Here is a 25,616-nt window from a genome sequence, read left to right as displayed (position 1 = left end):
GAACTTTAATAAAGAAAGAAAAAAATATGACCATGTGTAGACAGTGCTAGGGCCTCTTCCAGAGCCTTGTGAGAGTGCATCCAAACGAGGAGGTTCCCATGCTCACTAAAAGCTTCACCAGCTTCATGAGTTGCACGGCAAAACTGCCACTCCCCTCCACTCCCTGCCCCAGCCTCATATTCTGGTCTCCACTCTCAGTAGTTGTGTGACCATAGCTGTTTAATCTCTTAGTGTCTTGAATCCTGAATTTGTAAAATGGGAATTATTATGTAGCCTGTCTCACTGGATTGGTGAGTAAATTACACGAGATAACTCAGAACACTAACTGGTACCTAGTAAGCGTTCAAAGAATATAAGTCATTATTACTGTCTTGCAGAAGTAGTTTCCTAAGGAAAACCACTTAGGAAATTCTACTAAGGGCCATGTGGACCTAATGGGGTGTCCTGAGCAGAGGTGCAACAAGCACAGCTTTGTCTTTTAGAAATACTCACTGAGGCAGCAGTGGGGAGGATGAACTGGAGCAGGGAAAGGATAGATTTGGAGACTAGTGATGAGACTATCCTCACATGAACACAGATGAGACATTACTGACCTAAAGAATTTTTAAAAATATGTAACTGTATTCAAAGTGTACAGAATTTGAACATACACAAAAATGTAACTAAGAGTATGTGTAAAAATTTTAACTGCTTTTCATATTGAAAACTATTAATATAAATTCAAAATTACCTTTAAAATACAGCCAAGGGGCGTCCCTTGTGGCACAGTGGTTGAGAATCCTCCTATCAATGCAGGGGATACGGGTTCGAGCCCTGGTCTGGGAAGATCCCACATGCCGCGGAGCAACTGGGCCCGTGAGCCACACCTACTGAGCCTGCGCGTCTGGAGCCTGTGCTCCGCAACAAGAGAGGCCGCGACAGTGAGAGGCCCGCGCACCGCGATGAAGAGTGGCCCCCGCTCGCCACAACTAGAGAAAGCCCTCGCACGGAAACGAAGACCCAACACAGCCAAAAATAAATAAATAAATTTAAAAATACAGCCAAATAAAAATTACGGTTAATAAATATCAAATTTTGAAATAAAAGTTTTAAAAATGCAAATAATTGTAAAATTTGTATGGAAATACAAAAGACCCTGAATAAACAAAACGATCTTGAGAAAGAAAAACAGAGCTGGAGGAATCATGCTCCCTGACTTCAGACTTTACTATATAAAGCTACAATAATCAAAACATAGTACTGGCGCAAAAACAGACAGATCAATGGAACAGGATAGAGAGCCCAGAAATAAACACACACACTTACGGTCAATTAATCTATGACAAAGGAGCCAAGAATATACACTGGAGAAAAGATAGTCTCTTCAATAAATGGTTCTGGGAAAATCAGACAGCTATATATAAAAGAATGAAATTAGAACATTCCCTCATACCATATACAAAAATAAAATCAAAATATATTAAAGACCTAAATGTAAGACCAGAAACCACAAAACTCCTAAAGGAAAACAGAGGCAGAACATTCTTTGACATAAATTGTAGCAATATTTTTTTGGGATCTGTCTCCTAAAGCAAAGGAAATAAAAGCAAAAATAAACAAATGGGACCTAATTAAACTTAAAAGCTTTTGCACAACAAAGGAAACCATCGACAAAACAAAAAGAAACCTACTGAATAGGAGAAATATTTGCAATGCTATGACTGTTAAAGGGTTAATATCCAACATATATAAACAGCTCATACAACTCAAGATTAAAAAAAAAAAAAGGCAAAAACCCAAACAACCCTATTAAAAAAATAGGCAGAAGAACTGAATAGACATTTCTCCGAAGAGGAAAAGCAGGTGGCTAACAGGCACTTGAAAAGATGCTCAACATCGCTAATCCAAGGAAATGCAAACCAAAACCACAATGAGATATCACCTCTCACCTGCCAGAATGGTTATCATCAAAAAGAACACAGATAACAAGGCTTCCCTGGTGGTGCAGTGGTTGACAGTCCGCCTGCCGATGCAGGCGACACGGGTTCGTGCCCTGGTCTGGGAAGATCCCACATGCTGCGGAGCGGCTGGGCCCATGAGCCATGGCCGTTGAGCCTGCGCGTCCGGAGTCTGTGCTCCGCAACGGGAGAGGCCACAACACAGAGAGGCCCGCGTACTGCAAAAAAAAAAAAAAAAAAAGAATACAGATAACAAATTTTGGTGAGGACATGAAGAAAAGGGAACCCTCATATACTGTTGGTGGGAATGTAAATTGGTGCAGCCACTGTGGAAAATAGTATGGAGGTTTCTCAAAAAACTAAAATATCACTTATATGTGGAATCTAAAAAATTAAACTAGTGACTATAACAGAAAAGAAATAGACTCACAGATATAGAGAACAAACTATTGGTTACCAGTGGGGAGAGAGAAGGGGGAGGGGCAATATAGTGGCAAGGGCTTAACAGGTACAAACTATTAGGTACAAAATAAGCTGCAAGGATATATTGTACAACACGGAGAACATAGCCAATATTTTATAATAACTATAAATGGAGTATAACCTTTAAAAATTGTGAATCACTGTCTCTTACACCTGTAACATATAATATTGTATATCAACTATACTTCAATTAAAAATTTTTAAATTACCTATTAAAATAAAGCCAAATAAAAATTCTGATTAGTAAATATCAAATCTTGAAATAAAAGTTTTAAAAATACAAATTGTTTAATATTGCAGAAGGTCCTTCTGTACCTGCTCTGCTTATGGGAAATTGTGTGTACTTCTCCAGAACCACAAACAGGAACAGGAAGAGAATATGAAATTTCACAGTTCTGGGAAAGGTGACTTCACTCTGTTGAGCTTGTCTACTCTTGTATACTCCTAGGGTGGAACTGCTGGTCACCCATAAGGTGTGTATGGTTGGCTTCAGTAGCCACTGTCAAAGAGTTCTCCAAAGTGGCTGTACAAATCCACATTCCTCTCAGCTGTGTGCGAGAGTCCCAGAGCATCACTTTGCACTTTCCATCATTTCCATTTTAGGCATTCTGGTGGGTGTGTGCAATGCTATTTCTATAACTAATACATTCTTTATTTTTCTATTCCCTCTGTAGAAAGGGAATCCAGCTTTTGCAGCCAACCCGCCCTTGGGGCAGGAGGGAGGGAAGAAGCCATTTCCGGAGGGTCCATCAGCGGGGGCCTAACTACAAGAGGGAGGCCAGGCAGAGGGAATCCCAGGCACCTGGACACTCATCTCCACTCTCTGGCACATTATCTTTTCCCAGGCTTTCCTCATCTCTGCTGATTCAAATCTTGTTCGCCCTTCAAAGGCTGGTCAGCACTGATCTTCTCCAAAAAGCCCGTCATTCTTCCCCTTCCTTTCCCCAACTTTTGTCTTGACATTGGAAGGCATGGATGGGTGAAGGTGGGCAAATCATTAACCTCTCGATCTGTTTCCTTATCGGAGGATCATCTGAGCTGAGCAACACTGAGTCTAAGTCCTTATCTGATGTGATGTCTAATGAGCCTTTAAGAACCAGGGGGCGAAAGAACACAAACAGAAGTGTGTACTCCCGTCGGTCAGCCAGGGCGTCAGTGCCCCTGTACAAGCCTGTGCTCTGAAGGTCCTCGTGAGTTTCGGTCAGCATGTGTCGGATGGAGCTGCGTCCTTGAAGGCCCACTGACGCATAATCGTGCAAATCTGTTCGCTGGGTGGGGGGGGGGGGGTTCTACCTGGGACCTCGCAGCCCTCCCGTGCGCCCACTGTGGGGTAAGCCCTCTCGGGGCTCTGAGGGACTTCGGGTCCTTCCGGGATTTTGTGTCGAATCGGCTGGTGGCGACCCGACGCCGCGTCGGGGGTGGGGAATGTGCGGCTGCGCGCGCACCGCGGCGTTTACGCGGCGATTTCATCATGCACCCGGCCTGGCCGCGCGCGCCGCTTCCGCCGCCGCCCCCTCCGGACTTCCCAGGGCAGCGGTCTCATGCCCTCTCTGCGCCCGGCGCTGCTTAGAGCCACCCGCGCCGCTCTGCTGCTGTCGCCGCTGCCCCGGCTCCCGGCCCGGCCTCCTCTTCTGCCCTGCCGGCCCATCAGCAAGCCAGCCCGCGCCCCGACCTCGTTCCCCGCTGCCGCCTCCCGGAGCAGCATGGATGGTGCGGGGGCTGAGGAGGTGCTGGCACCTCTCAGGCTAGCGGTGCGCCAGCAGGTACCGGCATTCTTCGCCTTCCCCTCAGCCCCGGCTCTCCTCTCCCTGGTCCCCTCCTTCTCCTCCTCTCTCTCTCTTCCCCGGGCACCGGTCCACCTCAGCGATTATCCCTCTCCTTCATTCTCTGGAAGCCCTTGGTTTCTAGGCATCTTCCTCGCCTTCCCCACGTTGGACCCAAGTCCCCGCGTGCGCCGGCCACCTTCCCTCCGGTGGACCCCTGTCCTCCCCTCTCCTGGGGTGATTTCCTCGGATCCCTCGACGTTCTGCCTCCCTCCTCATGCGATCTGTTCTCCCTTCCCAGTCCTTGTCACTGCCCGTACCACTTGCTTCTCCGATGGCGCTGGGATCTGTGACCCTTTGCTTCTCCTCCTGTCCTAGCTCAATAGCCTCAACTGAAGATTTCCAGTCCCTGCTGTGTTCTTTGTGCTTCCTGGGTGGCGAGATTCCGAATTCTTCCCTGATCAATTACGTGCCGAAGCTGCGGGTTCTCCTCTTCTCACTGCCTGACTCTTGTTTTTTAATCTTCAGGATGCTTTGAATAGTGTTTCCTCCTTGACATCTTCCTTCATTCGGTGCTTAGTTAGCAGAATGGTCCGTTGAGGAAATAAAAATAGTTGAAACGTGGATGTGGGGAGGTGTTGAACTTTTTTTTTTTCGTTTCTAATAATGTGAGTTCATCGTCCTTCACTTCTGTCACCTTTTCTGGGTTCCCCAGAATGAGTGAGCTTTCAGATCGTAAACGTGGGAAGCTGTAAATGTCCCTGAGTGACTCGGTGAAGTCAGCCATCCTTCGTATGGAACATTTTGAAATTTGATTTTGCGGAAGGGAGGGAGGTTTCATGGGCTGGAGAGCTTGGTGATCTAATACAGGCCTCCTTTTCCTAGGGCACTGCATGAGTGTCAGAATTTAGAGAGGACAAGGAAAAGATTATTTCAAAGGGATTCTCACATCCAGTCAGGTAGAGCCAAAAGCTCGGAATAGGACCCCGAGGATTGATGACCTAGTAGTGAACACCGAATGGGTTTCTCCTGCACGGGCGCCTGATGCAATAACTTGCCTTAGCTATGGAGGGTGGATCCCTCCCTCGGAAATAATTCATTGGGGCAGAGCTGCCGAAAATTCGGCAAATTCTGCCACTTTATCTACTTCTTTCTAGTTTGAGCCTGACTGATTCAGTAGTGTTTTATTTTGAAATTTCACTATGGGCTTAATTTTTTCTTTATTCTTGATACCAAAGCTCTGTGAATGCTTATTCTCCATGTCCCTCCACCCACCCTTCCCAAATGAAATTAGGTGTGGTTCCTTTGTCTTTTCTCTAACTCTCAACTTTTTTTTTTTTCACTTCACTTTAGAAGGGAGAATACATCTAATTTGGAAAAACATACACCCAAACCCCTCCCTCTGCCACGTTAGCCTGGAACTGCAGTGCAAATTATCCATCTGTAGTAAGACTGTGGAACTAGTTAACTGAAGTAAACTTTGATGATGGAATAGCCTTCCGATGTTATTACTATCTTGTGTATTGTTTATGTTGGCTTGATTGTTAGTTTTTTGGTACTTCAAGGTATTTTTTGAATATGTAAGTTAGTTTATGTAAGTTAGTTTTTGTTTTTTTCCGTAATTTTCCAGGACCACACATATATTAGTTAACTACCTGGAACTTTGAATCGCACTGATTCCAGGGTCAGTTGGAAGGGAATTTAAAGATCATCTAGTTAAACCGGTTTTTTTCCTTGGTTTTTTTGTTTGTTTGTTTGCTTATATGAGGAAATGAGACACACGGTCACTTCTTCTCATTCTACATACTTCCACTGTGAAGTTTGTGCAGTTGAAGGCATCCTTGGAGTGGGATTTTTTAAGGTGCTTAATAACTGGTCTTGTTAGTGGCATGTGTTTCAGATAAATATGTATTTCATATAAATTTCCCAATCTGCTATGCTACGTGGATGCTGTTTTTTAATGATTTGGTTTGTTGATTGACTGAAATGTATCAACAGACTACCATCTTATTTCCCCTTTCATTTCATAAAAGAAAGTGTATTTTAATACCAAAGCAAGGACAGACCATAACTCAGAATAAAGAACAGTCTTTTATATTTAGCAGGTTTAGCTTTGAAAAAAGGTCTAATACATTGTCTTTTTTTTTTCTTTTTTTCCCCCCTTTTACTGCATATTGGTGAAAACTTTGTCCTGGAGTATCTTGTTTGGGAACTATTGCTCTAGGGCAGTGGTTCTTAAAGTGTGGTCTGCAAATTCTTGGAGGTCTCCAAGGTCAAAACCATTTTTATAATAAAACTAAGAATGTTATTTGCATTTTATGCTGTGTTGACATTTGCACTGATGGTGCAAAGCATGGTGAGTAGAACTGCTGGCCCTGAGCACTAATCAAGTCAGGGATACTAAGCCAAGTCATTATATTCTCTGCCACACTCTCACACGTTTTAAAAAAAACCAGAAAACAAAACAAAACCTCAGTTTTGCTTTAGAGTATCCTTGAAAAAGCAGTAAGAATTATTATTATTATTTTAAATATTTATTTATTTATTTTTTGCTGCATTGGGTCTTCGTTGCTGTGCGCGGGCTTTCTCTAGTTGCGGTGAGCTGGGGCTACTCTTCGTTGCGGTGTGTGGGCTTCTCATTGTGGTGGCTTCTCTTGTTGCAGAGCACAGGCTCTAGGTGAGTGGGCTTCGGTAGTTGTGGCGCATGGGCTTAGTTGCTCCGCGGCATGTGTGATCTGCCTGGACCAGGGATTGAACCCGTGTCCCCTGCATTGGCAGGCTGATTCTTAACCACTGCACCACCTGGGAAGTCCCAATAAGAATTATTAATTTTATTAAATTCGGACCTTTGTGCACACATCTTTTTAATATTCTGTGTGACTAAATGGGAAGTATGCATAAAGCATACCCACGTATGATGATTGCCTGAGGAAGAGCACTTATGATTGTTCGAGTTGCAAGAATGAAACACTCTAAAATGTCTGACAAAAAATTGTTATTCAGTCTTGGGTTCCGGAAAATGAGTGAAGTGAGACTGTCACTTCAAAAAGCAACTGATAGTATTTTGGCCAATAATAAAATTCAATTTTGGGAAATTTTAGAGCCCTGGATTTTTCTCTGCTTTGATTTTCTGAACTGAGAGTGCCCATTAAAACTGCTGCTTAATCCACAAAGGACAAATGATAAGTTTATGAAGTTTTTGTCGATGGTTATAAAACTTGGAAATCTGAAATTAACTTTTTAATCTTAACAAGAACCTTCTAGGCCCATATGTGTAAAGCCAAACATCTTAAAAAGGTGAGGAAATGTTTTCTTGTTTTTCCTTGGCCAACTGAATATGCATCATGATATATATGAAGGATGCATGAAAAAGATCCCTTGAAGTGATTTCTCACCTAATAAGTATTCTGCTTTATAATCACAGACTCTTAGTTCTAATATATGTCTTTATGGTAAGAATTTATGCAGGAATTAAGCTTCTAGATGATGTTTCTTAAAGGTAATTTAGAAATATTGATGATGTTTCACATCGGTTTCATTCAACACACACACACTATAGTTGGTGGTGAAGAAAGAGGGAAGAAAATAATTAGAAATTAGGAATCCTTAAGTACTTACTTTCCATGTTTCGATCACCTCCAATTCTTCTGTTTACACAATTAAATCATTATAAATCATGGTTTTAATCCATTATTCAAAATAAACACAATTATTTCCTTAATTCACTGAGATTTTTAGAGATGATTAACTCAGTGTAGGAATCCTCACTCTCCCACTGCTTCTGTTGATAGCTAGCCTATCCTTGAATGTATGTGTGCCTGATTCTGTGCCTGAACTTTAAGAGACAGAAAAATGATTCAGGAAAACTAATTTTAATTTTAAAAATTTTAAATTCTTCCTACCTTTACCTTTACCTACTTGTGGCCTTGCTTACCCAGTGTCCTTTGAAAAGCTCCAAAAGAAAATATGGGAGTGCCAATACTTGACACATCAGGGTAGGTATTCAAAAGAACTGCTTGCTTACTTCTTTAAGACATTCAAAAAGAACTGCTTGCCACTCTCTTTTCAGAACACAGACCCTCACAAGGTTCTTATCCCCATCAAAAAGCACTGTCAGTGAACATTTATGAGATAAGTGTTCTGACGGGTAGAGGAAAGGAAAAGAACCACTGAATGAGTAAAGAATAAGCCAGTAGATATTTACCAAGTACTAAGTGCTTAGCGTTGTGCTAGGTTTAGGTTGTGATAGCAGGCAACAAATATTTGAGTGCCAGAATTGACATGCCAGAGTTCCTGTCTTAAAAGAGCCTGCTTTATAATGACAGGGACAGATAAAATGTGTGTAAATAAAGAAGCCAATCAATTGATAGGATGATTTCAGGTATTGTACGTGTAATAAAGAAGTTAAAGTTAGAAGGTGACTAAGGATGTTGCTTTAGCTAGAGAGGTCAAGATAATAGAATAAAAACTGCTAGTATAATAACAGACCAGATTTATTTGTACACAGTAAGAGATTGAGAGGAAGAACCAATTCAGTGGTTCTCAACTATATCAGACCCAGTGTACCCTTTTACACCAGATATTTTGGAATTCTCCATTACTACCCTGTAATGAAATTCATATGAAATATCTACATAAATTAAAGAAAGATATGTGTACGCATAATGCTCTAAATGTAATACAAATAAATAAAAAGTAATTTATAATAAAATGATATTATTTTAATATGTAGATTTGGGGGTATGACTCCACTGGAAGTTATATTGAATTAAGCAGATGCTTATACCTCTACGTAGGTTTACTGTGGATGCAGTTGCTCTAAGTGCACATTGATAAAGGTATACTGTATCGTTTACTCAGGATGGCAGCATAGCCTGTGGTCACATGGTTTGTTTTTTATTTCAAATAATAACAACTTTGTAAAATTCTGAACAAAGCAAGGTACAATTTTCCTTTTTTTAAAAAAACTGAAGTACAGTTGATTTTAGTCTTCCTTTAAATTACATTTTCCTGGGTGCATTCCTGGAGAATTCATGTATGTTAAAACTGGGAAAATTCTTCTCATGGTATATAAGCAGAGTTAGGCTCTAGGTTGAGATCATTTTAAACAGCTTTTTCACCTCCTAACTGGGACATTCTAAAGTAGAATGAATTGCAGGAGAGGGGGACTCATTGAATGAGGGAAAATAGGCAGGAGCTTAGAAAATATCAACAACAGGGAGAAAGGTTGATGACAGGCTCCTCAAAGGAGCTGGAGTTTTAGAAGGAGAAAAGAGGAATTAGTTTGAAAGTACAGAGGGGAATAAGGAGGACATCTATCCCATTTCCATTCTCTTCTCTGTGTCTCATTACCTCATTTGTATTTTCAACTTTGTCTCTCTGCTACATTCCGTGGGATGGAAATTATCCACAGATAATTTCTTTAGGTCGTTCTTCTAGGTCACTAATTCTCTCTTCAGCTGTGTCTGATCTGCTATTTAAACTGTCCAGTGAGTTTTGAACTTCAGTGATTTATTTCCAGATCATCTGTGTGGTTCTTTTTCAAGTCCCCTGATTGTTTCTGATATTCTCTTGTTCTTTGCTCATGTTGTTGATTCCTCCTTTTATTTTAGTTTAAACATCTTGAGCATTTAAAAAGTATATTTGGTCATTCTAATACTTTTAAAGGATCTAATTTTGTTATTTGTCATTTCTGCTGAGTCTCACACATGGTGGCTTCTTTCCTCATGGATTTTTAAATTTTGAGTTTAGTGCTTATTATTTTGGAAACCCTAATCTGTGAAAATCCTGAAAGGCCTATGGAAGGTCTACTCCTTTAGAGAGCAGTTGCTTCTGTTGGGCACCCAAGGGCTCTATTAATTTGATAACTTTAATTTCTCATCTTGAAGTTTCCCAGACCGTGTGATAGTGTTTTGTTTTCTCAGATTGCCTATTCCACCACATTGCTGTAATAAAATCAGTGTACAGGGTTGTTGGAAGTGAATAAAGTAGTCTAAAGAAAGTAGCAAGGAAAAAATTCCAACAATAAAGGGCAGAGGAAGATTAGCCAGTAGTGACTGAGAAGAAATGGTCAGAGAAGTAAGCGGAAAACTAAGATAGTCATTTTTTTGTATGCAAGAAAGGAGAGGGATTCAAGGAGAGGGTAGTCTATTTATTGGTTCTTCTGTGTTCTCAGTAGTTATATTGCTCTTTACTTTTTTTTTTTTTTTTGCTCTTTACTTTTTATCAATGCTTTTCTCTCCACCATCTGTCTCCTCCCCACAAAGAAAACAAACAAACCAGTAATAATCACCCTGCAAGCATAGTTATTTATGTACTTGTATTTGGATATTCTGCTAGATTATAAATGCTGAGGGCAACGACCTACAGTTATTCATAATGAACTTTCACATAATAAACATTTGAATTTCCTCATTCTTACACGGATACTTTTTAAAAGGCATGCTTAAAAACCCATTCCTAACTTTTCTTGACTTCTGAAACCAGTTGTGAATACAGATTCTCTTTGTTGGCTAGGGAGATCTTGTGCGAAAACTGAAAGAAGATAAAGCACCCCAGGTCGATGTAGACAAAGCAGTAGCTGAGCTCAAAGCCCGGAAGAGGGTTCTGGAAGCAAAGGTGAGTCTCAGGAGCCTCAAAAAGGAATGTAAGTAGGTATAGGATTGTTTATCTTTATTTAGTCTCTTTGGGCAGGAGAGACCTAGAAAAGTTTCTGAACAAGTAACATTTGCTTTATCTCTATTTATCCAGTATGCCTTCCTCTCCTCTCCCTCTACTTGGCAGACTCCTTCTTCATCCTTTCAACGTGTAATTCAAAGTTTCTCTACAAAGCCTTCCTCAACCCTGACCTACCCCCTCTCCCCCCAGACTCAAATCCTAGACTGGTTATGTTTCATGAATTTCCCTGGAAGGCATTGTGTTCTTTATGAATTCTCCTATACCTGCAAATAATGGTTATGCTGCTTTAAATTATTTTCTTTTAAGGAAAAGTTCTAGTCACCTGATACCTGCTTCCAAACTTTTCAAATTATAAACGTCCCATCAACAAACTGAAATCGTTTGGAGTTTTTTCTTTTTTTGGCTGCACTGCATGGCTTCTGGGATCTTAGTTCCCCAACCAGGGATTGAACCCAGCCCTGGCAGTGAAAGCACCGAGTCCTAACCACTGGACCATCAGGGAATTTCCTGTTTGGAGTTTTAAGTCGCTATTTTGCTACAGGGATCCACTAAAAATTCAGATATTGCTTATCAGTATCTGCATCTAAGTAAGCTTAGTCTTGTAATCTTGGAAATGATCGTATACTTTCCTAAATAATTAAGTAAAAGTATCTTTTCTGTAACTCAAAGGGGAAAAAAACCCTAAGGTTTCTTTTGTTTTAAGGGTATCAAAATCTTGTCTGATAAATTTATAGTGAATTCTGCTGAGGAATAAAGTAAATTCACATGTATAAATTGAAATTCCCATTCACTTGTTCAATCACATATTTTCTCTTTAAAAATCCCTTACAGGAGCTAGCGTTACAGCCCAAAGATGATGTTGTAGACAGAGCGAAAATGGAAGATACCCTGAAGAGGAGGTTTTTCTACGATCAAGCTTTTGCTATTTATGGAGGTAGGGGATTAATGAGAGAAAGAAAAACTGTGTTGTTAGTGGCTTTAATATTGTTCTTAAATCAAAACCACAGCTTGCTTGATATCTAATAGTTTCAGGTCACACAAAGCAGGGGATAGATATCTTGCTTTCATTTGTTTAGAGTCATTCATTTGGCGTGATATCAGTTCTTATTTCCTTCAACCCTATTTATTTTTGGAGATAGCATTTTTCCATTAAGACTTAGGGAATTTGGAGAGGCCCAGATATTAAGTGTTTAATGTGTCCATGTACATATCAGACCCTTCTTAAAATGCCAGTGAAGACCTGAGAGCAGTAGAGGGCCATTCTAGCACTGGCTGACTGTACTGTGCCGCTCCCCACAAGGGCAGTGGTAAACCATACTTTCTAGATTATTCATTATGGCAACTGCCAGGAGAAAACGTTCTTCATGGCTATGCAGATAAATCTCTACATCTTTCTGAACACTCTATGAATTTATGTAGACAAGTATAATTCACTGATACTTTTCATAGTTAACGGAGATTACTGCAACAATATTAGACTTTCAGTACTTTGCCACTGAAACTTGATTTGAGTTTTAGTCTGAGCAGATCTCTAAATGTCTTACTTCTTGAGGTTTAAATAGTGGCTCAAACACCCAAGAATAAATTAGAGAATTGGGTGCTAAAATTTGAGATCATTGTTATTCAGCTGATGCAGCAAATTATTTTCTTATTTCTGTAATCTGCTTTTTCATTTTGTTTCTTACATATGGAGGAACTTCTTTTGTTTTTAGTTTTTTGCTAATCCTACTTGAAATTTCAAATATGGAAATACTGCAGTTAATGGAGTAAGACCATTTTAGTTTTACTTCTGTCAGCTACCTGGAAATAAGGCGCTTCGGTGTTAAGGGATTTGAAGTGTTGACTTGAATACATCTTTAGGGAGTATGTGAAGTCTTACAAGTATCAGTTTCTCCCATCTGCTTGCTTTGATTCGTGCAGAGTGACAAGGTAGAGTACCCGTTTTCCTGTCATATTTTGCAGGTGTTAGTGGTCTCTATGATTTTGGGCCAGTTGGATGTGCTTTGAAAAACAATATTATTCAGACGTGGAGGCAGCACTTTATCCAAGAGGAACAGATTCTGGAGATTGACTGCACCATGCTCACCCCTGAGCCAGTTTTAAAGTAAGGTCTCTACTTTGAGGGTTGACATTCTTGAATATGCATACTTAAGTAACTTTTTGATTCAAAAAAACTGCCCATGTTCATTGTGAAAATCTGGAAAATAAAGAAAAACAAAGAAAATATATACTCATTGCCCACAGGTAGCCATGTTAAAAATGTTGTATTTATCCTTTCTGTCTTTTTAAGTTCATGTGCGTTTAGTAGCACAGTGCTTTTTTTCACATAATATATGTGAACATTATGTCATTAAGTATTCTTCTAAAGTATTTTTAATGACGTGCCATAATTTACTTAACTAGTGCATGAGGGTAGGCATTTAAGTTGTTTCTTATGTTTGATTACATTGAACATCCCAATAGATGAGTTTTTATGTATATCCTGATTATTTCCTTAGTATAAATTCATAGAAGCTCTGGGCAAAGGTGTGTATATATTGTAAATCAAATGCTACTATTTGTATTGATGTTTCAATGCAGAAATTTAGATTATTCCTACCAACATTGTTGAAAGCAGGTCAGGATTTCTCAAATACAAAACTGAAAGAGGAATTCTTACATTTTGTATCTCATCACTTCATTCATTTAATATTGCCTGTTAAAGAGCTATTTTTCGCTATTTGTATAGTTTAGGCTCTCTCCTAGTTTCAGCCAATTAAAACAAGTTGAATTCTTGATGATGGATCAGGACAGCCTATTCTTTAACTACTTGCCCCACTAATAGCTGTACAGAGATGATGCCAGTGTCCAACCAGGTTTCAGTGGCAGAAAACTCTTTCCTTGAGGTTCAGTGTCTATACTGAGTTATCACAAAGTCTTGGCTAGTCAAATTCCCCATGGTTTTGGCCTTTGCTTAGATCAGTAATAATAATGGGATAGGCATGGATTTATTGATTCTGCAAAGTAGCACAGACTTTATGACAATTTGTGGAAAAGTGTAATCTAGTTAGTATTTTTTTTCCTAAGGGGAGGAAGAAGTTGGGGAGAGGGTGGGAATAGATTTGAGGAAGAATTTTCTTTGGTGTACATTTTTATCTACCATGGGATATATCATAATAGATATGGGAGCTTCCATCTTTCAGATATACAGATGTAAACTTTGGATAAATATATAGAAGGGAGATTGTCTTATAAGGTAAAGTTTATGGGTTAATTTGTATGAAAATGACTAATTGGCTTGGCATTTATTAACTTAGGACTTCTGGCCATGTAGACAAATTTGCTGACTTCATGGTGAAAGATGTAAAAAATGGAGAGTGTTTTCGTGCTGACCATCTATTGAAAGGTATGGTTCTTCATCTCAGATAAATAACCTTTCAAGTAGGATTGATCAAAACAAAGGGTTTGGATTAAACTTTTTTCTCAAGTTTTTAAATGTTTTCTTGGGACATAACATACAAAGAGTAAAGTGCACAGATCTTAAGTATACAGAACAAGTCCCTTATTGACAAAGAAAGTTATATACAGATAATTAGAAGTTCTAAGTCATGGAAAGAATCAAGACAATATCATGACTGTCCCTGTAAAATCAACCATGGGATTCATATAAATTAAGAACATTATCCTTAGTTTCGTTTTTTTGACTGCCCAACATTGAAACTCAAAAGTACATTGTCCTGGGGCTTCCCTGGTGGTGCAGTGGTTGAGAATCTGCCTGCCAATGCAGGGGACACGGGTTCAAGCCCTGGTCTGGGAAGATCCCACATGCCGCGGAGCAACTAGGCCCGTGAGCCACAACTACTGAGCCTGCGCGTCTGGAGCTTGTGCTCCACAACAAGAGAGGCCGGGACAGTGAGAGGCCCGCACACCGCAATGAAGAGTGGCCCCCGCTCACCGCAACTGGAGAAAGCCCTCGCATAGAAACGAAGACCCAACACAGCCAAACATACATACATACATACATACATAAATAAATAAAATTTTTTTTAAAAAGTACATTGTCCTTTTTCCCATTGATTGAAATTGACATGTACTAATACTTGTTCCTATATAGCTCATTTACAGAAATTGATGTCTGATAAGAAGTGTTCTGCTGAGAAGAAATCAGAGATGGAAAGTGTCTTGGCCCAGGTGAGTACTTGAGAGATCGCAATAACCCAAGTAGGTGCTGTCTGTCTTTCAGCATTTGATAACTGTTGAATTCCATATTGTGCTGACCTGGTCACAATAGTAAAAAAAGGAGAGTTTACCTTCTGTCCCTCATATCATCTCTTTTTGCATTTTTATTTTCTTCTCTGTCAGCCTTTTGTGGCTAACCTTTATTTCTGTCAAACTAGCAAGTCAATGTAAATAGGCATGAAATTAGTTCTCTCTCCTTGGAAACCAGTTTTCTGGATTTAATAGCAAAAACCAGGACAGTGTCTAATGATGGATAGCGTTCAGTGTGGAGATTTAGGGCAGATATCTATATGAGCACTGTCTCATCAGCCACTTGATCTGCTTCTGGTTGCACTGTCCCTGACTACATGCTTCTTTTTAGAACCTGATGGAGCAGACCCCTGCTTTTCCTGTAGACCTTTAGTTTTATAACTTGTATTGAAGTTGACAAGTTTTAGGAAAGGCATTGAGATCGTCTATTCTGACTTTTACCAAGTGCAGAAATACCTTCTATATCAGAAGTAGTTCTTATCCTTTTTTTAGGTCACATACTACATTAAAAATATGATGAAAACTGCACACCTTTGCCCCAGGAAGTTGAACATGCCTGTATGTGGATGTTGCTGATTTCTCACCTCATCCATCCTTTTATGCAAAGTACATTTCTCCAGCACCATATTTGATCATGAGGTCCACCAGGGCTCACCTCTTAAACTTCTTTTACTTCCTTGGATAAAAGAAAACAACCACCAGTGCTGTGTTTATATATTTTTTCTTTACATTGGTATATAAATGAGGCTGAATGTAGGACTCTAACTCTGCTTTTCTCTCATGAAAATTACTGGATACTTCTCCACTGTCGCCCTAATTTTTTTAAACATGCTGATTTTCCTCTGTGGTATCTAGCTTTCCAACATTAGCTGAGAAATTTTCTCCTTCCTCATTTAAATTGAAAAACCTCTTAATCTGGCTATTGACTCATCTGCCAATTTATTTTGAACCTTGTGAAGTATATTTTATCCCTTGCTTGAAGCTCATTGCTTTAGTGTTGTTACTCATGGTTTAGAAAATCAATTCTTGTTCTTTGATACTGTTATGGCCACACCCTCATTTCTCATTTCCTTCCTTTTCCAAAGGTATGACCTTTATAAGAAAGAAGAAATAAAAAGCACCTCAAATTACCCTTAAATTATTCTGTTTCCCGTTCAGAATTTTAGACTTATTAAGGTTTTGTGTGCACATGTCTTTGAGTGTCTTTGATCTTAACAGTTTTGTTCATTTCCAAATAAATTGTCAGAGACAGGAAGTAATTAGTTGTTTTGTTAAGTCATAATTTATAGTTTGAGCACTTTCTGTTTCATCTCAGATACATGTTCCAGGAGAACAGTTTGGGTTTTGATTTGCCATATTGTATCATTTGTTGACCCTTGAACAACGTGGGTTTGAACTGTTTAGGTCCACTTACACTCTGCTATTTTTCAGTAGCAAATACTACAGTACTACACGGTTTGTGGTTGGTTGAATCTGCAGATGCAGGGGAACTGCAGTTATAGAGGCTCAGCTATAAGTTTTATGTGTTGTTCAAGGGTCAGTTGTATATAGCTGTCAGTTTAATCTTTAGTGAAATGTTAGGAACCCATGGAAATGGCCTGATACTCAGAAATGGCCTCAGTGGATTCCCTGGCCAGAGGTGCATCTGTTGCTTCAGCACATAATGGCATTTTCTGGACCTGTTAGTGCCTGTGACTCCTTGTTAGCTTTATGAAGCATGATAGTTTATCTAAAAGGCATTGAGGGGGCTTCCCTGGTGGCGCAGTGGTTAAGAATCCGCCTGCCAATGCAGGGGACGTGGGTTCGAGCCCTGTTCTGGGACAATCCCATATGCCGTGGAGCAACTACTGAGCCTGCGCTCTAGAGCTCGCGAGCCACAACTACTGAAGCCCATGCGCCTAGAGCCCGTGCTCCTCAACAAGAGAAGCCATCTCATTGAGAAGCCCACCCACTGCAACGAAGAGTAGCCCCCGCTCGCTGCAACTAGAGAAAGCTGCGTGCAGCAACAAAGACCCAATGCAGCAAAAAATAAATAATAAACTTAAAAAAAAATTAAAAAAACATAAAAGGCATTGACGGACTTCCCTAGTGGCACAGTGGTTAAGAATCCACCTGCCAATGCAGGGGACATGGGTTCAAGCCCTGGTCCAGTAAGATCCCACATGCTGCGGAGCAACTAAGCCCCGTGTGCCACAGCTACTGATCCTGCGCTCTAGAGCCCGTGAGCCACAACTACTGAAGCCTGTGCACCACAACTACTGAAGCCCACGTGCCTAGAGCCTATGCTCTGCAACAAGAGAAGCCACGGCAATGAGAAGCCCGCGCACCACAACAAAGAGTAGCTCCCCGCTCGCCGCAACTAGAGAAAGCCTTTGAGCAACAATGAAGGCCCAATGCAACCAAAAATAAATAGATAAATAAAAAATTTTAAAAAAATAAATAAAAGGCATTGATTCACCCTCTGTGGTTAAGAAGTGAGGTAGAATCTGTTCTCCCCATTTTACAGATAAGCAAACTGAGGCTCAGAGAGATTAGGTTGGAACTTGATCCTGAATCACACAACCCATAAGTGGTAGAGTTGGGTGATTTACCCTGGTTTTTCTGACCCCACATGCCATCACTCATTAGTTGATTTATCTAATTATTTTATTTCTATTAGAAGTGTTTTTTTTTAAGTTTTAAATATTCTTTACTATTAGATGGTTTGTCATAGTCATTTGAAGGTTTTGAATTGGAGCTCATATATCATTTTAGAGGGTTTGGCATTGATATCAATGTATAGGATGTGCAGTGCCCTGGAAAATGCAGAAGTGAATAAGACACAGCTTCTACCTTCAAGGAACTTAATATCTGGTGGGAAAGGAAAGTTACATGCACATTTAATTAATAGACAGGGAAGTGCACCTGGCTCTTAAGTGTACAGAGTAGTAAAATTCAACTGTGAAAACTTATTTATGTGATTCAGATTCTTGCCAACCAGTAACTACTATAATTGAACAAGAGGTATTTTACCTTATCTTTCATTGTACCGTTGTATCTTTCAATGGTATGTGTGTGAATTTTAGGTCGGTCCCAGAAAGATACTCCATTTCTCTGTTGGTAAATGGAAAGAGTATAAACTGTTTATGGGTTTAATGTAAATATCTTGAAGGTTAGGTTAATTCTGATGGTTTTATTTTGGGTGAATTTTAATGATGGATGGGGTTTTATATATAATACTTTATTGTATGCCTTGTTTTTTCTGTCTTTTACACTGATCATTTTCTTGATGTATTCTTTAGCTCGATAACTATGGACAGCAAGAACTGGGGGATCTTTTTGTGAACTATAATGTAAAATCCCCCACTACTGGAAATGATCTTTCCCCTCCAGTGCCTTTTAACTTAATGTTCAAGACCTTCATTGGGCCTGGAGGAAACATGCCTGGGTATGTATCACTTATTGTTTATGTAATGAAGTTATTAAAATTACTTGTAATAAAAGGTAAATATCAATATCAGCCATGAAGGAAGACGTTTGAAAAGTGATTTGTAGAAAGTATAGACAAATATATTAAGGAGAAATAATGACAGATGTATTCTTAAATTTTATTTCTTCTAATTCTTTCTGAAAATAGTTTTTATTTTTTAGTATATATGATGATTTTTTTTTGGTCACAAAATAAACACAGAAGTCTGTGATCATCACATCTTGTAGTTATAGCTGCATAGGGCAGGGGAGAGGGTTGAAGAACGATTTTGAAAGACATTGAACTTACTGTCGAAGGAGACTTTGGAAACCATTTGTTGTAGATCAGCACTGCCCAACGGAACTTTCTGCAGTGGTGGAGATATTCTATAATCTGCTGTCCAGTATGGTAGCCACTAGCCACATGGGGCTGTTGTGTACTTGAAATGGGGCTAGTGCTTCTGAGGAACTGAATTTCTAAATTTATTTAATTTTAAGAATTTAAATAGACATGTGACTAGTGACCTGCCATGTTGGACAGGATACGTTTAGTTTGTTGATTCAAGCTAAAGTGTGGTTTTCACAGATAGAGTAAAGAAAACCTGAGCAGTTTACAATATGATTCAGAAGAAGAATCTGTATGTCCAGATTCCTTGTCCATTGTTAACAAACTTAGTCAAAGTATTCCATCTCATAGCTTCAGATGTTTTTCTCATGGTCTCATTTTAGGGGAAGAGGATGGGTTTTGCTAGATGAAGCTAGATAGATCATATTTCCTGGAGTAGAAACTAAAGAATAATAAAAATTAATTGTGACAGAATGTATTATTGGAATTATTTTAATAAGACAGTGGGTTGATTTAGGATATTTTGTGGAAAGAGGCCAAGGGTGAACCTTTCATTTTGGCAATACATACAGAGAGTCATAAAATGGGCCATGCCCTCTGACCTGCCTTCCCACTCCTGTGAATTTATCTAATGAAATAACTCGAAGGAAAGGAAGCTATACTTACCAAGAGTGTATAAATGAAAAGTAGAAATAACCTATTTATCCCATAGTTTCAGGACGGTTAAATAAATTATAGTAAAGTAGGTTATTTTAGTAGAATACTCTGCAACTGTTAAATATGAGAAAATTTTACAATTTTTTTAGAAAATACAAAAGTATAAAGTATAATTTAGTACACTCTACTTAATAAATGTACATATTAACTGTAACTATACTTATATTTGGATAAAAACCACAAAATGAAAAGAGTTGTTGAAGAGAAGAGCGAGACGAGAGTAAAATTTTAATTTTTCTTTACTTTAAAGTTGTTTTCATAAAACGTTTCTTTTGAAGTAGGCTGTTGGGAGCGCTTTCTTATGTGATGTTTTGCCCAGAATATTGTCTCTGAAATTGAGAAGAAAACAATGGCTCTCAGGGTGTATTTGAGTGACTGTAACTTTTTGAAATGTGGAGAAATACAGAAGAGGCCTCTGGCTGAAGATATAAAGCACCACAAAGAGTCGATCATTCTGGACTTCTCTGTTTCTTTGTGTCTCTGGGTACAAAGAAGAAAATGATATGAAAAACCCTGAAAATTGCTTGCCATGGTGTGAGGATTGTGATGAGTGAGCTCTAATGTTAAATGTCAGCCCGTACCGGCTTCTTTTTAGCTCCACGGTTATGCTTTAATATGTAGGTTAACAGCAGAGGTATACTTACTTTATTTTCAAAAGGATCTAAAATTGTCATCTGCCTCCAAAGTAAATGATTAGGCAGGAGAATATCAGAGGTTTTAGAGATATTGTAAGAGAGGTCATGTGTGATTCACTGGAGTGATGAAATTAAATGACATGTCTAACAGTGGTATTGCCCTGCCAGCCACCTGATACCTTCTCTATTACCTGTTTGAGAATGTTTGCTACTGAGGAAAATTTCTATTTCGAAAACTTCTTTTTATTTTTAGGGCCCATACAGCTTTGTGTGAAGATAGTATATTTAGGACTTTTAGGATTTGTATCCAGAATTTCAGATTTATTGGAACACATGATTTCCTCCTTTATAACAGATTGATTTGTTTAAATTTCCAGATACTTGAGACCAGAAACTGCACAGGGGATTTTCCTGAATTTCAAACGACTTTTGGAATTCAACCAAGGAAAGTTGCCTTTTGCTGCGGCCCAGATTGGAAATTCTTTCAGAAATGAGATCTCCCCTCGATCTGGACTGATCCGAGTCAGGTACTGCCCATGTTATTCTTCTGGTGAAATTAGTAAATGATTTTGGCATTGAAGTGGAAACAAAAGCTTGCTGTTTCAACAACCTTTTTCCTTCTTACGTGATTATATACTTCTTGTTTGTTTGTTAGCTCCAAATGTAATCTCTGGGATGATGGACAGTTTTGAGTGACTGAAGTGGACTTGAAGGGAAAGGAAGGAGGGTGAAGAATAGCTGAAGTTTCACATCTGATCCAAAATGATCTTTTCTCCTTGTTCATCTTATGTTTTGAGGATGGCAAGATCTTGATTGTCTACACCGAGGCATTTTCTGGCGGTGGTGGTATAGATGAATGTAGGGTGAGGTGGGGAGGAAGTGATGGTTAGGGCAGGAGGGCCATTCTAGGTGTCCAGGGCAGATGGCATTGCTGGTATTGGGGTGAGGGTGTTTCAGCAGCCAGATGGCGTTCCTCCAGATATTTGGGGCACCTTTATGACAGTGTCCAGGTAGCAAGCTTACCGCTATCTATGCTAGTTCAGATGCTCTCTTGTCTCTATTGTAATAACCTCCCTTCATCAGCTGTATCCAGAGTGTGCGGGAAGGCATCCTGGCACTTCTGAGTTACGTTTTTCTTTAGAAACTTATTATGACTTAGATATTTATGACTTAAGTTTTTTGAGATTTCTATACATTTTCTTACTGATATCATCTCTTAAGGTAGTAAATTCAATATAAAAATGGGATATATAGGTACACTTAACTTTCTTAGACTCCAAAAGTATTTTCCACAGCCCCAGTGACCTTCATGGGGAAAGAGCTTGCACAGCCTAGAGAAATGGAGTGGGGAGGACCCTCCTGGACCTTGCTGCAGAGAGAAGAGATAGTCCTAAACTTTAACTAGGTGTTGTAACAATGAAAAACTTGTCAGACTTAAATCTGTTTTATTTCTCAGTGTCTGGGCTTCTTCGTATCTCTTCTCGTCTTGCTTCTGGGCTTCCCCTCTGTCCCAGTAGTGTCTGCACGCATGCTTTCAGAATACTGAGGAAGCTGTGTGAGACTGAGCTTGTCCAAAGCCACTGTTTTGGAGACGATTTACATCAAGTAGAATAGCTGTTGGATGATTATAAAGGACCGTGAAGTAAGGCAAAACCTGGGGCCTGTGGAATAAGAAGTGGTAAATAGGAAACCCAGCTCAGAACAGAGGAGCAATCCCAGGAGTTAACTGGGGAAAGTCTCTTGGGGCTTCCTGACATTTTATTCCTTGGTCACTTTCAGTTCAAAATATTCCATCTGGATTTTGGTTGGTTTTGTCATGTGCTTCTGCAAGATCCTGGCTGGAAATCCACTCATCCTTCCACGAGTCAGTATCCCCGTGGCCTTTGTTTCATGGTAGGGCTAGGACTTGTTTGTTTAGTGTTTCTTCTTGACATAGAGTTATCAGGTGATACGTCTTTGTATAGCTATGATTCCTTTGATTTAGGTTGGGAGCATTGGATTGTTCATATGAAATTTTTTTTAATTAAATTTTATTTTGATTGGCTGGCTCTGTCTTCTAGTCCTGTGTCTATTTTATATCTCCAGGGTTCCAGGTAGACTCTCTGAACTCAAAGACAACAGACAGCTGATACAATCAGTATTAGTGTTGATTTCTATCTCCTGTCTTTGAGCTGCGATTACTTCCAGAACAGATGGAAAGACTGGCAGCAGATGATTTGGGGATTCTGGACAAGGTCCTTATTTTAGATGTTCTGTTGCTGTCATCCCACTTGGAAGCTGTGTGAGGACAGACATCATGCTTCTCTCTCTCATATTTCTATGCGCACAGAATGTTTGATAGCTGTTGAAAGACAAGACATAGGTGCTGTTGGACCAAATAAGGGATACCATTAAAAACTAAAATTGAAAAAACAAAATCAAAGCTCTTTTGCAATGCATTTCATGTATTTTTAGGAGCCATTTAAGCAATTTTTCATTACTTCTTAAACATCTGAGATAATCATGAAAGTGCACTAGTAAATTGTGTGTGTGTTTTAAAGAAGAGAGACTTGATTTTGACTCCTAAAATTAACTTAAAACTCTTTTCCACCCAATAGCTACTAAATTACCATTCAGGGAAATCTCTTTGGGAAACCATTACTGTGTGCCTACTTATTTCATCATTATGCAGTTAGCTTGATGTTAGCTTTTTCAATTCATGCCTTATGTCCTCTGCCTTGAATAACACTTTATTTGAGAAGCTGCTACTCTCAAGGCAGCAGCTGTATGGTGCCATTAGCAGTCATTTACTTGTTCAGAGCAAGAAAAAGGAAGAAATCACACTGTTATAAAAGCTAAAGGATAATTTCAATTCACTTTTAATTTCCCATTCTATGAAAAGTAAATAATCAGGACTTCATTTCGTGTACGTCTATAAAGACTTGCTAATGCTTTAAGGAAAATCATTTTATTTGGAAGCCATTATTCAGTATCCCATTTTTTGTGTGTGTCTGATGTTCGCTCAGGTTTTCCTAACTTTAAAAAACTGTATCAATCTGTTCTCTAAAACTGTTTTCCATATCATTCTATATCATTGTAGAATGAAGTTGAAAATAATGGCTTTTGTTTATTGTCTTTTATAGTGAAGTGTGCAGCTTTTATCCCTTATATTTTGGCTTTCAGAGAATTCACAATGGCAGAAATTGAGCACTTTGTAGATCCCAGTGAGAAAGACCATCCCAAGTTCCAGAACGTGGCAGACCTCCACTTGTATTTGTATTCAGCGAAAGCCCAGGTCAGCGGACAGTCTGCTCGGAAAATGCGCCTAGGAGATGCTGTTGAACAGGTAAGATTCCATAGGTAACTTAATTTAGATTATACCTATTCCAGGTTTTTGGCACTTAGCAAATTCTGTGTACTGGATGACAAAATATTGTATTTTGGCAGGCATTTTATTTTGATACAGTATGTGTTTTTATACAGTGTTTATTACACACTATTATAGTGGGAGGAAATTACCTGAACACGCCACTGTGTGGACCATTGGAGCTAACATGAAAAATATGTTTAGCAGAGCACTTGGAAAAAAGTTCTTGGTTTGAACTGTGCCCCGTCAATCTGACCTTTAACAGTGTATATACTACTTTGGGGGAGACATTTTGACTCACAGAAAGCAAGCCCTCTGGATTTTAAACTCTTCTGCATTACCCATAGCAATTGGAGTAAGGCCTTGCCTGTAATAGAATTTCTCTGATCATTTGCTTGGAGAAATAAGTGAGTGAAAACATTCCAACGGTAGCTGCTGCCTAAGAGTGGAATGAATTGCCCTGGGAACAATGAGCTTCCTGTCTGAAAATATTCAAGTAGAGGCTGAGTGATAACTTGTCAGTTGTTTTGCAGAAAAGAGCCCTGCAGGGACTAGGAGACGGGGCTAGACGATTTCTAAGATCCTTCTGTACTAAAAATATAAGATTACATGTACTATGTGGGATTCACAAATTTCAGTGCGTAAGAGTACATTAAAATCCCCTCAACATGTCTTATGACTTTTGCTAATTCAGAAGGAATATATTTACAATTCCTTAGGACCATTATTATGAATGTCATTTTTAGCACTGTAGGTTTAGAAGGTATGAGGTATTAGGCTGAATTTTTGCTGACCCAGTGAGTATGGTAGAAAGATTTTGAATGACGCCATTATTATCTGCTTGTTATCTTGACAGTTAAACCTTTTGAAAATAGCCAAGATCACATTTTGGGTATTTAAGATTGTTCTGAAAGCTGGATAAATTGGCTTACCTTGTGTTTCAAAAATGTTTCAGTAGATGATGAATAACTCAATGGAAAATGGTACCTTGGCCTTCAAAAGCATTAATGTTTGTGTTTTTGTTCGTTCCTCTATGCTTGCTTGCGTGATGCTTGCCTATTTATCTACTTAGTTGTTTATTCATTTATTTTTAGGGCGTGATTAACAACTCAGTATTAGGCTATTTCATTGGCCGCATCTACCTCTACCTCATGAAGGTTGGCGTATCTCCAGATAAGCTCCGCTTCCGACAGCACATGGAGAATGAGATGGCCCATTATGCCTGTGACTGTTGGGATGCCGAATCCAAAACATCCTACGTAAGTAGAATGCAATGGTTTTTACCATGTGATTTTCACATTGTTAACCTAGAAGCATGGATATCAGAGTTGCCTTTTGTGTGCTTCATGTCAGAGTGGAACAAAAAGAAAAAAACAGATTTCTTCCTGAGCTAAATGGAAAAAGTAGTTGCCCCCCTGCGCTCTCATAAGTGGGGGTCTACTCTTGTGTCCCAGAAGCCCTTTGTAGACTTGGATGGCTTTTACAGAGAGAGTAAGAGTGAGAGAGAGCGAGAGAAGGCCACTGATGGGGCAGTGCTGGTGTGTCCTTTCCTGGTGTGGGCAGTGTGATTGGTAATATCCCTGAGTGCAGCTAAGATGGGGTGGCCTTCCTCCTGACAAGGACCCCGGCAAACGTTGGACGTGGTGGTGAGGCTGAGTAAAGAAGGTCATAGTGCTCTTAGTTTCGAGAGTTACTTGGTAGATTTGGGGGATAGACTAGTAGATTCTGATCTCTTGTTTAGGAACTACCTTTTCTCAAATTCTGTATATTTAATAATAATTCAGAGAAGACCTCCAGGTTACCTCTTCACTGTTGCTTCCCACCCCCAACCCTCAAACATGAACATTAGTGCTGAAACTTAGGATTGAAAGGCATTTGGATATAGGAGATGCTTCCTGCATTGGTGGCAGTGGGAACAGGGTGGCATCCAAAACAAGGGGGCCAGGAGCCTTCTGGCGTCTCCCTCGTTTGGTGCTAGGGAGGCTTCTCACCCATATGGAGACTTTAGCCCAGGAG

At 39.5% G+C, this 25,616-nt stretch overlaps 1 protein-coding gene and 1 long non-coding RNA gene across 3 annotated transcripts in view; one reads left to right on the top strand and one right to left on the bottom strand.

Annotated features, from left to right (window-relative positions):
- Nucleotides 1-3,684, bottom strand: part of LOC115853796 (uncharacterized) — a 70,688-nt gene extending 67,004 nt beyond the window's left edge. For both annotated transcript variants that reach the window (XR_004039733.2, XR_009565290.1), the window contains exons 1-2: nt 2,736-3,684; nt 1,929-2,155 (exon numbers count right to left, since the gene is read on the bottom strand). This is a non-coding gene — a long non-coding RNA (uncharacterized lncRNA). The remainder of the gene's footprint in view (nt 1-1,928; nt 2,156-2,735) is intronic.
- Nucleotides 3,685-3,875: 191 nt separating this feature from the next.
- Nucleotides 3,876-25,616, top strand: part of GARS1 (glycyl-tRNA synthetase 1) — a 42,485-nt gene continuing 20,744 nt past the window's right edge. The window contains exons 1-10 of the mRNA XM_060305465.2: nt 3,876-4,183; nt 10,700-10,801; nt 11,693-11,795; nt 12,824-12,965; nt 14,158-14,246; nt 14,955-15,031; nt 18,391-18,536; nt 20,632-20,781; nt 23,417-23,579; nt 24,695-24,859. Of these exons, the coding sequence (XP_060161448.1) occupies nt 3,962-4,183; nt 10,700-10,801; nt 11,693-11,795; nt 12,824-12,965; nt 14,158-14,246; nt 14,955-15,031; nt 18,391-18,536; nt 20,632-20,781; nt 23,417-23,579; nt 24,695-24,859 (1,359 nt within the window). The 5' untranslated portion in view covers nt 3,876-3,961. The remainder of the gene's footprint in view (nt 4,184-10,699; nt 10,802-11,692; nt 11,796-12,823; nt 12,966-14,157; nt 14,247-14,954; nt 15,032-18,390; nt 18,537-20,631; nt 20,782-23,416; nt 23,580-24,694; nt 24,860-25,616) is intronic.

Source organism: Globicephala melas, chromosome 9 (assembly GCF_963455315.2).
Source record: "Globicephala melas chromosome 9, mGloMel1.2, whole genome shotgun sequence".
Classification (NCBI taxonomy): Eukaryota; Metazoa; Chordata; class Mammalia; order Artiodactyla; family Delphinidae; genus Globicephala; species Globicephala melas.
The sequence above is the reverse complement of the archived record's forward strand: the minus strand, read 5'-3'. Positions and strand labels throughout refer to the sequence as shown.